Below are 15,039 nucleotides of genomic sequence, written 5' to 3' on the forward strand. Positions count from 1 at the left end.
TTTGATCTTAATGCTCCCTTAGGGAGCATTCTTTTTGGCACCATGTCTGATAGCAGACTTTGAGAGGTATTTCCCCTTTTTTATTCTCCTGTACTTTGTTCTTTTGAGACTTGCTTTATCCCTTCACATTTCTTTTCCTCTTTGGTTTGGTTTGTCTGAGTTGACATTGCTCATGTTTATAATTTTCAGTTTTTCATGCCCCTTTTCCTTCTTTTTATTGTTACAGCAGTTCTTTTTTGATTAGCTGTAATCTGGTGCCATCTACTGGGTAGGTTTGGTTTCTTTTTAAGTTTTATCTTTTGTGCTTGATTTGTATTATCCATATTGATACGTTTGCCTTATATATGTTTGGTCTTTTACATATGCTTCTTGATTCAACGGTATGATTGTTTTTATTTATATATTTATATATCACTAGTGTTTAAGCCCGTTACATTAACGGGTGCTAGAATAGATGTGCAGACTTAATAGATTACAAAATCTACTGAAAACTTACCGTGTGAGCGTTAATATCCTTTGTATGGTTGATTTCCAGGCTTTAAACAGTTTTCTGAATGTTGCTTTGTTTTTTTCCTTTATGTTGTTGTTGGACGCTGTGGGTCTCAAAAATTGTTTGCTTTCCCATTTTTCCAGCAGACCCCTGTACCACTCATACACCCCAATAAAATTGCCTCTGCTGGAGGGACATAATAGTTGCAATTAAAAATCCCAAAATGCCTCACAAATCTCATTTTGTGTGATCCTTCTCTCCCGCACCAATCTCAATGGCACTATTTTCCTCCAAACTGCTCCCCCTCCCCAACTAACTATCCATGCAAACATATAGACCGAAACCTCGGTTACCCCAAACTCCCCTCATCTGAAGATAACACACACACTTTGTCTGTCTTTCTTTATTTCTGTCTCTGTCCTTGGTCGCTATCTGTCTGTCTTTCTTTATTTCTGTCTCTCTCCTTGGCCGCTGTCTGTCTGTCCTTTTTTTCTTTCTGTCTCTCTCCTTGGCCACTGTCTGTCTTTCTTTATTTCTGTATCTCTCTTTGGCCGTTGTCTGTCTGTCTTTATTTCTGTCTCTCTCCTTGGCCGCTGTCTGTCTTTCTTTATATTCTGTCTCTCTCCTTGGCCGTTGCCTGTCTTTCTTTATTTCTGTCTCTCTCCTTGGCTGTTGCCTGTCTTTTTTTTCTGTCTCTCTCTCTCCTGGGCCGCTGTCTGTTTTTCTTTATTTTTGTCTCTCTCCTTGGCTACTATCTGTCTGTTTGTCTTTATTTCTGTCTCTCTCTCTCTCTCTCCCCTTGATCGCTGTCTGTCTTTCTTTATTTCTGTCTCTCTCATTGGCCGCTATCTGTCTGTCTTTCTTTTTTTCTGTCTCTCTCTCCTTGGCCGCTGTATGTGTCTGTCTATCTTTTTTTCTGTCTCTCTCTATGTTCTTTCTATCTCTCTCCCTGGCCCCCTGTCTTTCTGTGTGTCTGTCTTTCTTTCTGTCTATCTCCCTACCCCCTGCCTGTCTGTTTCTTGTGCCCCTTCTCCCACCTATCTTTTTGTTTATAATGTTGTATAGTTAGGGAAAAGTGTCCGACGCAGGCTCGTTCTATAGATAGTGCAACCACCGCACACAAACCACCACAAGCTCCAGCTGGATGAAGTTGAGGAAAGCGCCACACACGCTGCAAACCGCCACAGGCTGCACCAGCGCATGTGTCACACGCTGTACTGCGCTGCACGCGCCACTTGCTGTACTGCGAATGTCTGCCACGGAGCTATGGATCAGGGACGCAGGGATCATGAAGCGTGAACTGCACATGTGCGGTAAGAGTTTTATTATAGCGGATTATCCATCTGCATGTTTTGGTATTTTTGTGTATACATGTTTCACATTATTTATACTATTTATATTATTCATTTTAATTATATACATTCTCAGATTGTATATATGTTTATAGTTTATTTTGCTGCTCTGTTTCTACAGGTTTCCATTTCATACACCCCTAAGGAAGGTTATACCAGCTGAAACACGGACCGTGTTGGGGTCCAGTCTATACATTTATGTTTTTATGCATGCTATGATTTTATGCCTATCGAATTTTATGTACATGACACATATATATGTTTTGAATATATGATATATATATATTTTTTTATTCTTTATTCATTTTATAACTTTCAAACAAGTGCGCAGTAAATATCAAACAATTAGCATACAATGTCACTTGAAAATCCACCATATCTTACAACAAAAAGATATAACCCCCACCCCCTCCCATATACAACAAAAAATATATCACATGAATATAATATCTTATCATTCATATATATTATTGCTATTATAAATCCAACCCCCCCGATCCACATGTAAGAATTAAAATTGGGAAAAGTATAAATTATTCATTATAATAATCTAAAAATGGCCCCCACACATCCTTAAATTTATTATAATACCCTTTTTGAACTGCCAACGCTCTTTCCATTCTAAACACTTGACACACTGAATTCCACCAAAAACAGTAATTCAGCCTTGTACAATCTTTCCAGTTATACGTTATTTGTTGAATGGCAACTCCTGTCAATATCATCAAAAGTTTATTATTTTTAGCAGATATTTGAGGCTTAGCTCTCATCAGCATGCCAAATAAGATTGTGTCGTATGATAATGCTACATAATTTTCTATTAACTGATTTATTTGATCCCATATAGAAGTCCGAATATCTGATGTTTTAATAAATTGATTGTCCTCACAGCGGTTTGACTCTGAGTCCCTTCCTCACTCCTTTTTTGTCGGTATAAAGCTATATTGCCCAAACATTTGCCCTTGCTTAGTTTAGTTATAATGTAAGATTTAGGACTATAAAACCTGGCCCATTCCAAGTGTATTTTAGGCAACTTTAATCCAGGGGAATACACTGTTTCTCTGACCTGTGATTTCACTCATTTCCTGACAATTAATGGCATGCAGCTCTGAATAAAGAAGCTCTAACTGATTTGTCAAATTGTGTTTATTTTGCAACCTAGAATCCTCAATATGTAAAACAAACTTTCAAAACAAATATATTCATCATTTAAAAGGCTAGTGCATTAGAGTGCCAAAATAGTGGAAAAAAACCCCTATTTTACCAGTATTTTAATCTAGATCTTGCCATAAGAGAACATTTATGTCTAAATCTGAAGTGTTACACCACTTACCGAGTATGTTAGGTCTAAGTTGATGTTCTCAGGAGATGTCATTTGCTCACGTTGTCTCACCAGAACTCTTTCTGTTCGTCCAGCTTCTTTTGCCTTTTCTAAGGCCTATAACAATATGATAGAAAAGAGTTTTCAACTAAGTTCCGCTGTCTAGAAAAATCTGAAAACCTATCATAACAACTGAAGGTAATGAAAACCCAGTGAATGTACATCAATACACAACAAAATAGGGCAGAAGTCATAATACTTAAATTCGCTGCACACTTGAGCAATGATTTATGAAAGATGTATTAAAAAATATCGAATCAAATTTCATTCCTGTGGAGCATGAAGCAATAAAAGTAGCCGTTAAAAGGTGACCAAAACTTCTTTTTTTTGTTTCAGCCTAAACTGTATCTCTGTCTGAAAATCATCACTCAATTTCAGTCGAAACCAAACCAAAACTAAAGCTGGCCCTATCCCTGAACATCAGCAGTCACCATTTCCTCTCCCCCCCCCATCAGAAGAGTAGCAGCCTCTACTCCCTTGGCCGAGATGACATGGGCACGAGCAACTAGGGATCGCTCCAGCTCCAACTACACCACTAGACCCACCAGGGATTCCAAGGTAGGCCCTACAGGGCTGTCCCTGTCCAGGGAGGAGAGGGTGGGGAGTCTAGTTGATCCTATTTAGGGCTTGGTTCTCTAATATTCATGGTAAAACCCAATGGGCTGCTATCGAGGTCGCTATTGTAACGATTTCAAAAAGCTAAGTCATTCTCAAAAGATCCTGCATGCAAATGAGGTTTGTGGATGTTCATGTAGGCTTGCTAAATTTACATGAAATGAGTAGCAATTGGCACATGCGCAGAATAAACACTGCAAATTAATTTAAAAAAAAAAAAAAAAAAAGGACACACCTGAATCGAAGATTGGCAGAAGGGATGCCCTCTCCCTCCTGCCACCAGCGACACTGGGATCCCATGACAACCAAAACCCGACACCCCCAGCAACAGGAGGGATGCCCATCCCCCTGACAATCAAACACCTTCCCTCCCTACTCCCTCCCACCGCCCAATCACCCTGACAACCCCCCAGTACCCCCGCTATCCCACCGTACCTTTCACACGAAGGCTAACCAGAGGGATGCCTACTCCCTCCGGCTGGCAGGCCCGCCTCTTCAAAATGGTGGGCTTTCCTCTTCCTGGTACATCCTGGGATGCACCAGGGCAGGGCCTAAGTCTCTGATTGGCCCAGATGCCTTAGGCCCCTCCCATAGGTACCTTGGCCAATCAGAGACTTAGGACCCACCCCGGCACATCCCAGGGAGCCAACTGCTAGGCCTTTTTCCAGACCTTCCTGCAGGAAGGTGAACACCACAGAGATCAGTGCCAAGCTCGGGTCCTCACTTCTTTGAGTACACCAAGTCTGTAAGCATGTCCAGGCTTTCGCATATGCTGCTATATTCACCTTCTTCCTACATCTTAGAAGGGTGGAGACCACTCCATCCGAATAGTCTTAATGCGCTAGTGCCACACAATCAAGAGCCATGCCATAAGACCAAAGCTTTCTGGATCCTGCAGAGCAATCAGACCATGCAGGAGTAGCCTGGGATAACGGAAGTTTAAGATTTTGATACCTTTGCAGGCAGACTGGGTCTGCATACCATGGTTACCTCGGCCAGTCTGGTGCTACTAGAATCAGCGGCACCTGCTGTGCCATGATCCTGCGCAGAAGTTGGTCTATCATTGGCCACAGAGGGAAGGAATAATGAAGACCTGCCTTTGGCCAGGGTTGCAGCAGAGCATCCAGGCCTTCGTTTCCTGGTTCATGTCCTCAATTGAAAAAATGAACTGCCTTCTTGTTAGCTGCCAATGCCATCAGATTGAATACCAGGCGTCCCCACCAATTCACAATGCAGGTGAAGGCTTCTTGAGACAGTGACCACTCCCCGGGATCCAGGATCTTATGGCTGTGGAAATCCGTTTGCACATTGTACAATCCTGCCACATGCACTGCTGAGAGCACCAAAAGATGGGTCTCCACCCCTCAAACAGCATCTGGGCTTCCAAGTATACAGCAGCACTCTTGGTTTTTTTTCCTGGCGATTGACATAGGCTACCACCGTTGCATTGTCTGAGAAAACTCATACTGCTTTGTTCGGCAACGTGTTCCTGAATTCCTGAAGTATCAGGCAGAGGGGTTCAAAGTTTCAAATGGTTGATCGATTACTTCCTCTGGGAAGGGGACCAGGGTCCCTGAACAGGATGCCCCTCACAATGATCCCCCCAGTCGTATAGAATCACCCATGAAGAGATGAAAAGGGGAACTCCTCCGGTGAGAGACTGGGATTCCAACCACCAGGCTAGACTGTCCAAGGCAGCAGTTGGTGAAGTGCATCCCTCTGCAAGCATCATTGGATGAGAAGCGCATCCTAGAGCGAACACAAGTGTGCCCTTGCCCAGAGGGCTATGACTATAGTTGCAACCATTGCTCCCAGCACCTGCAAATAATGTCCTAGAGCGAACACAAGTGTGCCCTTGCCCAGAGGGCTATGACTATAGTTGCAACCATTGCTCCCAGCACCTGCAAATAATGCCAGGCTATCAGAGCAGATTTGCTCCAAAACTCCCATATCTGATGCAGAAGCTTCTCTCTGCAGGCTTCTGGGAGCAACACTTTGTTTTCCCTTGTGTCGAACCAGACTCCCAGATACTCCAAAATCTGCATCGGCTCCAGGTGATTTTCCAAAAGTTGACCATTCAGCTCAGCTTCTGCAGCAGTTGAATCACCCTGTGAACCACTAGTCTACCTTTGGATTCAGACTTGGCTTTGATTAGCTAATCTTTCAGATATGGATGGTCTTGTATGCTCGTTCTGTGCAGGTGTATTGCAACAACCACCATTACCTTGGTGAAAGTTTGTGGTGCCGTGACCAGTCCAAAGGACAAGGTCACAAAATGGAAGTGTTGCTCCAGCACATGGAATCGCAAAACCATTCAGTGCACTGGAAAAATGGGAATATGCAGATAAGAGGAAAGGGATTGGAATTTGTATACCACTTTTTTGTAGTTATATAACCACACAAAGCAGTTTACATACAGATTCTTCAAGCATTTTCCCTATCTGTCCCGGTTGCTCACAATCTATCTAATGAACCTGGGCAGTGGAGGATTAAGTAACTTGCCCAGGGTCAGAGAGAGCAGCACAGGGTTTGAACCTACAACCTCAGGGTGTTGAGGCTGTAGCTCTAACCACTATGTCACTCTCTCCTATATTACATCCATCAAATACAGGAAGATGAGAAATTCCCCCAGCAACACTGATGCAATTACTGACTTCATAGTCTCCATTTGGAAATGTGATATTTTGAGGGCCACATTCACTGCTTTGAGGTCCAGAATCAGCTTCCAGCCTTCTGAGCCTGAAGTATATCGAATATCTTCTGGAGCCCAAGTCTTCCTCTGGTCCGAGATTTATGACTTTCAGATCCAGCAACCTTAGCACTGTTGCTCTGATTTTGGCCATTTTTTCTGGCCTCCTAGCTGGAGGGTCTAGAAAAGGTCCAGAAGGGGACGAAAGAACTCAAGCTTTGTACCCCTTCCCATATAATGCCCAGCACCCAGTAATCTGTGGTGATCTCTGCTCACACTTCCCAATAGGTCGATAAACTCCCTCCAATATGTAGAGACTTGGCTGACGGCTTGGCATTATAACTGCTTCTTGGGAATAAGCAGACATTTAGCTCACAATCCTGAAAAGGTCATACTGAGCATCAGCTACATAATCCACTCAAGACATTAAAAATTGGAGATCCCTCCCAACAATTGTCTCTGGATCATGGCACAACTTGGAGTTGCAAGCCCAGGTGTCAAAAGACATCATCGCGGCTGCTTTCAAACCTCAGGCCGCAGCCTCAAAGAGTTTCTTATGAACAAAATCCAGTCTGTGGTCCTGGGCATCCTTTAATACCACACCGCTTTCACTAGGAAGGGAGTTATGCTTTTTTATGTTTTATTTTATTTTATTTATAACTCGCCTTTCCCAAGGTGGCTCACAATTTATACATATACAATAAAAATGTATCCACTTTGGGAGAAACAAAAAGCTGGTTAAATTCCGCATCCATCGGATAGAGCTTTGGCCACCTGAAGGGGCCCCTCCTGGACCTTCCAATAGCCCATGAGCATCTTGGTGATGTCTTTATGAGAGAGAAAACAGGAGGTCTGTGCCTTTGTGCTGCTCATAAGTGAGCACTGTGTAGTAGAGGACTGTTCCTGGAGGGATTCTGTGATCACATCCAAAAGCCCTGAAGAATTAAACAGCCTGCACACAGTCAGGTCTTCCCAGAGATCAGATTCCTCCATCAGATCTGGATCCGGCCCTCCTAGAGATGAAGCAGCATGGCCTGATACTGAGGACCCTGACTGGGAGAGTAAAGGCATTGATATAGAGCCCATTTTGTCCCAGTCATACTCATCAGATTGAACTTCCCCATCTTGTGCATGGTTCCATGTGGCCCTTGTTAATCCTGGAAGCTTCAAACATCATATTGATGAATTCAGGGGGAAACCCCTGACCAGTACATCCAGACAGTCCCTGAGAATGCTCACAAGCTCCTTCTGGTGTTTTGCAGTCGCGTCATGGCTATGCTTTGCTTGGGACACACTTGTGCTGCTCCTCAATTAATATATTGAATTTAGAGGATTATGCAGAGAGTTTTCATGAAATCATGCTGTCAAAACCCCTACCATTACTCTCAATAATAAAAAGAGATGGCTGGCAACAGTAGCAAGCTCAGTTTTTTGGTCACAGGTTATGTCTCAATTTGTAGTCCAGTGATATTGATTTGGAAACTATAACTCCTTGCCTTATACAGAATTTATTTTGGTAACTGGAGAAAAACTCAAGACTGAGAGAATATCAAAGGTATTGGGTGTAAATATAGACTCAGACCTTATACCTTTGCTGACCAGATTAATTCCTTGGTTAGAAATTTTTTCTTCAGACTATGACAGTTGAGAGCAATCAAATCTGCTCCAAGTCAGGCTAGCTGCAGGAGACTTGCGCAAGTGGTCCTACTCCCTTAGACTATTGCAATTCTTGTATTGTGGTATTACTGAAAAAGAATGTGAGAGATTACAGCTATTCCAGAATACGGCTTCCAGACTAATCTTTCAAAAAACCAATTTGAGAGTTACCCAGCTCTTAAGGAAATTACACTGGCTACCCGTAAGGAAGAGAATTCAATATAAAATTGCATGTGTGATCCACAAAGCCATTTATGGGGAGAATTCCATAGGACTAATCTCAGACATTATTGTTACAAACTCTTTGTTCAACTCGAGATCGATGCAACGCTTTAAGATAACTTTCACTTCACCTTTGTGTGTACAAAAAAGTTATATGAATCCACTTTCACATTTCCAAGGTCCCAAAATTTGGCACGGCCTCCTAAAATACCTGCATCAACCTGACACATATTACAACTTTGGGAGAATGCTAAAGACTCATTTCTTCTCTTCAAGCCTATAATTCAAAATGGAAAGACATTTCTACTCCTTCAAACCTGTAATTCATTGTTCATGACCACTGATTAGAAATCTTTTTTTTTTTTTTTTTAATCTTTATTCGTTTTCATATCTTACAACTAGTATATAATATTCAATCAAGAATTTTACAAATCACTTGACATTCTTATTTATAATCACCAAAGCATAAAAAGAACCCCTCCCCCACCTATCCCATCCATTAGGAATAAACCAATTAAAACAAATATCATATATCCCAATCCCACCCTACTTATATTTTTATATAATTAAAAGGTGTTTAAGGTGTCTGATCATTAGAATATGTAATCAATGGCCCCCAAATCTTTTTAAAATTATGATAATTTCCTTGCTGTATAGCAAGCACTCTCTCCATTTTATAAATATGACAGACTGAATTCCACCAAAAGGTATAATTAAGTTTAGTATAATCCTTCCAATTTCCAGTAATATGTTGAATGGCAACCCCCATCAGTATTAGTAAAAGTTTATTATTATTTGCTGAAATTGGACTCTTTAATCTCATAGATGTACCAAATAAAATAGTATCATAGGAAAGGGCAACATGATTTTCTAACAATGAATTAATTTGAGACCAAATTAACTTCCAAAAGGCATTTATGTAGGGACAGAAAAAAATTAAATGATCTAAAGTCCCAGCTTCTAAACTACAATGCCAGCATCTATTAGACCTAGAGCTATCCAACTTCTGTAAATTAACTAGGGTCCAAAAAGCTCTATGCAACAAAAAGAACCTGTCTCATAGATGCTGACCTTGTAGTTCTTATTCTCCAAGACCAAAATCGTGGCCATTGATTAGAAATCTTGTTGTAAACTGCATTGAATCCTTGTTGGAAATTGTGGTATAAGAAAATGCATGGTATGGTACTATTACTTGTATCTACATAAAACACAAAACCATTCTACATACCAGCTTCAAGTCTCCACGGCTATTGGCAATACAGCTTTCTTCAACCAGCTCATTCACTTTTTTTTCTAATTGTCTAATCTTTTCTTCAGGACTAAAATAAAATAAGAATTATTATAAATAATGTGATTATATACTGGGCCTCCTTCAAGTCATACAAGCTTCAGGTATAAATGGCTAGATGTGCAAGATATTATGCATTTTACCCATGGAAAAACTACTTAGTGCACATGCCCATAGAGAGCAACAGCTCTCAACTCTGCCACACTGAGCGAAGGTGATACATAGTTATAAGAATAGCCTTACTGACAAGTTGCTCAATTCCAAGACAGAGATTTTAGGACAATCCTAGATGTTTTATAACCTTATTCTCATGCATTATGAGACCTACAGGACTGGACTATAAATACCATACTGCACTGACCAAGACAGCCTACAGGACTGGACTATAAATACTACACTGCATTGAGTTATAGATTCCCGGCATCCTGAGGACTTGTTCTGACCGGTTAATGTTCAGAAAAATATTAAAGACTGAACTATATGATTTTGTGTTGCAAGTTAGTCAGGATATCTTGAATTGTGATTGAGATGATTTAATGTAGCATAGTTTGCTAATATATTGCTTCCCCAGTTTTTGAGGGACACTGCTAATATGTGATTGTGCTGCAATTGAAGATGTTTTTTATGTATTTTGTCTGGAACTACTGAGAATGTTTTATTGTTAGCCGCTTAGGGATAGGCGGTTTAGAAATTTTAGAAATAAAAAAAATAAAAGAAAATTCAAAAGCAGGAATGGCCTACAAGTCTCCATCCTGGAGCTCAGTAAATTGGCAGCCCTGCAATTAATATGATAACTGCATGACTGTTTAGTTTTTTGTTCTTGAAGTAGCTACAGAAGATCATGCATTTCTTCTCAGATTCAATTTTGGTTGCTGGTACTCATGTAACAAAAAATGGATAGTGTCACAAGATTTATTTGAGCCATGTAATTACTAGTTTCAAGATCCAAGTTTATTTCCATTTGATATACTGTCCATCGACAGTGCCATCTGAGTGGTTTACAATCAAATCACAAAGTAGAGTTCACTCAGATCCTCTGCATGCCAACCAGTATGGGACATTGGAATACAAAATAAGTTATTCATGGTGACATTTCAAAATATAATGTTTTCGGATTACTTTTAAAATGAGAAAGGGATTGCTCCTTATAAAGATGCAGTAGATGATTATTCCACAGTGAAGGAACAACTATAAAAAAATGTGGAGCACACCGGAAGCCGACAGGGGGGCGTGGCTTGGACGCGAATGCTGATGGTTGGGTAAAGGAGAAGCTCCGTACAAACAAGCCTATTTTACAGAAATTACTACAAAAAGAAATCAGCAAAACATTAACAGAAGATGACATCTAAAAAACAAAACAAGTGCGATACAGACGCTAGTGGATCCGGTATCGGCAGCAGCAATTAAAGATCGAAACCAGAGCCAAATACTACACCTTCAAAAATTCCGTTGCCATCGGATGAAAGCCCCGACGTCATGGAAGAATTGAGACAAATTAAAGAAATAGTATTAGACAGCAACAAGAAACTACAAAAAACAATTGAAGATGCTGCACTTCTTACCAAAAGAGTGGATATAGTTGAAAACAGAATAAATGACTTGGAAGAAAATACAGAGCAACTGAACATAGACATGAGAAAATCTAAAATAATATGGAAAGAAGTTGAAGAAATTAAAAGAGACCTGGAAGACAGCCGAAATCGAGAAAGAAGAAATAATTTAAGGATCATCGGGATCCCGGAAGGGGTAGAAAAAAATGACCCTATAACATTCCTGGAACAATTTCTACCTAAAATATTACCTTTAAAATTCAAAGCTGCATTAGAGATTGAAAGAGCACACAGAATACCAACACAAAATAAAAACCTTCAATCAAGACCAAGAACTTTAATATTTAAACTTTTGAGACACCAACAAGCAGTAGAAATCTGCCAACTTGCAAAAGAAAACAAAAACCTCAAATGTCAGGATGCAAAAATCCACATTGTCCCTGACTTTGCAAAAGAAACTGCATCACGAAGAAAACAATTCCTGGACATGAGACCCCAACTACGAGCTCTAGGGGCTAGATATGGCCTTCTTTATCCAGCAGTAATGAAAATTACTATTGCTAATAAAACTCAAAACTTTTCAGATCCTACAAAACTTCAAGATTTCCTCGACCAATATGAACAGCCAATGACCTCTTAAACAAGAAATTATTATCGAGTATTATATTTGTGTTTATATTTATATTTATATTTAATTTAATAAACATAAAGATTGAATATAAAATACAAATATAGAGTTCGATACAGAAATAGAACTTTCAGCTCCAACTGAAAAGAATTGGAAGAACATGGAATTATAAATTGAACGGCAGGAACATTCTAAACAACGAGACTAGAAAATAACAAAAATCTTCAGCACATATTTAAAGATATATAAAAAACTTACATGTAAAACTCTGAGCCAGGAAACGTTCCGATGATAAGACTGTAAGATTACGCAGTATTGAGCTTTTATTTACTCATGACCTTACAATAAGAGAATCGCTGATTGGATAAGAAAAGCTAGGGACGTCAAATTTAAAAAAAAAAAAAAAAAACACCAATCGCTTTGACAAATGTAAGATATTGAGTAAAACAAATTTGGATTGGATAAAAAAGGAAATTTCCTTTTAATGACTATACTTCCGGTTACTTTGCGTTTCAAAGTGCACATGACAAGAGTCCATATCAGAAGGTTCCAGCATGCTGTCTTGACATACTGCCAGGAGACGAGATGTGAGCGAACTTGGGACAGGCGGAAGATTGTGTCAATGACAAAGAAAGGAGATGGCTGCAGATTGAAAACTGTCTGAGGTAGCAATGGACATGAACAGCTTGGGACACGAGATGGGACAGGAGGTTTGTGAGAACTGAGAAATACTTTCCTGAGTTGCTTTTGATTAGGCCCTCCACATCTTATGTCAATTAAAAAAAAAAAAAAGAATACTTTTATTGAATTCACAGGAAATTCTACCTACATCTTCCTTTAATGAAATATGCACTGGTTTGTCTCGACTGATACCACCGGAATGTTGATTGTTTGTTGAGCCTTTTTACAGGGCCGAGGTGCGATTTTTGGCGCCGGCTATGACAATGGCAAACGCTCATAAACATCAAAGATGTTAGCGTCACGGTTGGCGCTGGAGGCCGCGCTTCGGTTTTATAGAGAGAGGGGTTGCTCTAATGGATGTGATAGTTTCCTGCACTGTTGATTTGATATTCTAAAAGTGCAACTAATAACTATTTTGAAAGGAAAAGATTGAAGATAATCTCCTGAAGGTTGGACTGGGGAGACATCTGCTCATCCTTTTTGACTGCCTTCAGACATATACCTAAGCCTTAAAAATATGAGTTATAAGATTTTAAATACAATTATTCATCTTTTTGAATTATTCTATATCTAACTGAACTTGTGGTTTACATTGCTGTCACATGTGATATTTTCCTTAAAGACTAGGGAAAGAATGTAATTCATACATAATATTTAAAAATGAAAACATTTCTTAACATCACTTAGAATTTACTGTTAGAAAGCATTTACTTTATTATACAATACAAACCAAAAGATAAAAATAGACTCAAAAAAAAAAATAAAAAAAAATTATACATTGGGAATTTATAACCGAATAAAATAAATTAAAATATCTCTAAAGGGGGAAATATAGTTTAAAAGATAAAATAAATATTAATGGTAGTAAATATAGTTATATATTGTAACAGCTTGTGGGAGTTATATACACCTAACCTCAATATGCGTATCCAAGTGTTCATATTAAAATGGGGAGGGAAGGGAGGGAAGGGAAGAGGGAAATATAATGGAGGGTGGGGTAAAGAAGAAAATGGGAATATTTTAAAATATTTTAAATACTGGGAAAAAAAATTAAGAAAAACAATTCATATAATTTTAAGGAAAATATATTATAAATGTATAAATGGATCTTAAAATAATATCCTTAAACGTTAATGGTCTAAATCATATGATAAAAAGAAAAAAAGCACTATTATTTTTAAAAAGGCAAAATGCGGATTTATGCTTTATACAAGAGACCCACCTCTCAAATATTGAATCTAGTAAACTACAAGGAGGTTGGGTCAAACATTGTTTTTTCTCACCAGCTACAAGGAAAAAAGCAGGTGTTGCTATTCTGGTAAATAAAAAATGTAATGCTACATTCAAATTAAAGGCAACAGATATTAATGGAAGATGGATAATTGTGGAAATGAATATGGGAAATACTACCATGACGTTGTTTAATATATACGCCCCTAATTCGAACCAAAATGAATTTTTTAAAACTCTTCAACAATTGATATTGCCACTGGCTACTTCAAATCTAATAGTAGCTGGGGATTTTAATGCTGTTATGGATCCTCTATTGGACAAAAACCCAAGTAGATATATGAAATCAATGGGATTAGATAATTTAATACAAACTTGCGATTTAATAGATATTTGGCGAATACTTCATTTTAATGGACGGGAATTTTCATTCTGTTCTCATGTTCACAATTCCTTTTCAAGAATAGATTATATTTTTATATCAAAACACCTAGCACATCAAGTGACAAAAGCTGCCATTGATCCAATTATTTTATCTGATCATGGTGGGGTATGGATTGAAATTAAGATCACAGATCAAAATACAAATAGACCAATATGGAAGTTTGATAATGCATTGCTTGCTGATCCAATATTTTGTGAAAATTTTCAAATAAAAATGAAAGATTTTTTTCAAGTAAATGATAAAGATGAGATCTCTAGAGAAATATTATGGGATGCATTTAAAGCATCAATAAGAGGACAAATTATTTCTTATTCGGCTTATCTTAACAAACAAAATAGAAAACAATATTTTAACTTAGAAAAAGAAATTAAAAATTTAGAATTAAAACTAATAGGAAAATGGGAATATTCTATACAACAAGAACTGTTAAAACTCAAAGGTAAATACAATGAAATATCATCAAAAATGATAAGGAAAGATTTATTTTCTCAGCAAGCGTTGTATTATGGAAACTCAAATAAGTCGGGAAGAATACTGGCAAATTATCTAAAAGTGAAAAAAAAGAAAACAAAAATAATTGCTATAAAAGATGAAAATGGTGAAACACTAACACAAATTGAACCAATCTTAAAACAATTCCTAAAATTCTATAAATCTCTTTATTCTTCCGAGATTTATTTAAATAAAGAAAAGGAAGGTTTAGAATTCTTGAAACTATTAGAGGGTCCAAAAGTTCCTGAACATATAAAACGAAGTATGGAAGAGCCAATATCACTAAAAGAATTAGGAACAGCTTTGAAATCCCTTAGAGT

General features: G+C 38.5%; 1 protein-coding gene across 3 annotated transcripts in view; it reads right to left on the reverse strand.

Moving 5' to 3' along the window:
- Positions 1 to 15,039, reverse strand: part of IFT88 (intraflagellar transport 88) — a 219,164-nt gene that overhangs the window by 165,138 nt on the left and 38,987 nt on the right. For all 3 annotated transcript variants that reach the window (XM_033949812.1, XM_033949811.1, XM_033949814.1), the window contains 2 exons: positions 9,634 to 9,724; positions 3,176 to 3,280 (listed from right to left, as the gene is read on the reverse strand). In XM_033949812.1, coding sequence (XP_033805703.1) covers positions 3,176 to 3,280; positions 9,634 to 9,724 — 196 coding nt within the window. The remainder of the gene's footprint in view (positions 1 to 3,175; positions 3,281 to 9,633; positions 9,725 to 15,039) is intronic.

Source organism: Geotrypetes seraphini, chromosome 6, assembly GCF_902459505.1.
Source record: "Geotrypetes seraphini chromosome 6, aGeoSer1.1, whole genome shotgun sequence".
Classification (NCBI taxonomy): Eukaryota; Metazoa; Chordata; class Amphibia; order Gymnophiona; family Dermophiidae; genus Geotrypetes; species Geotrypetes seraphini.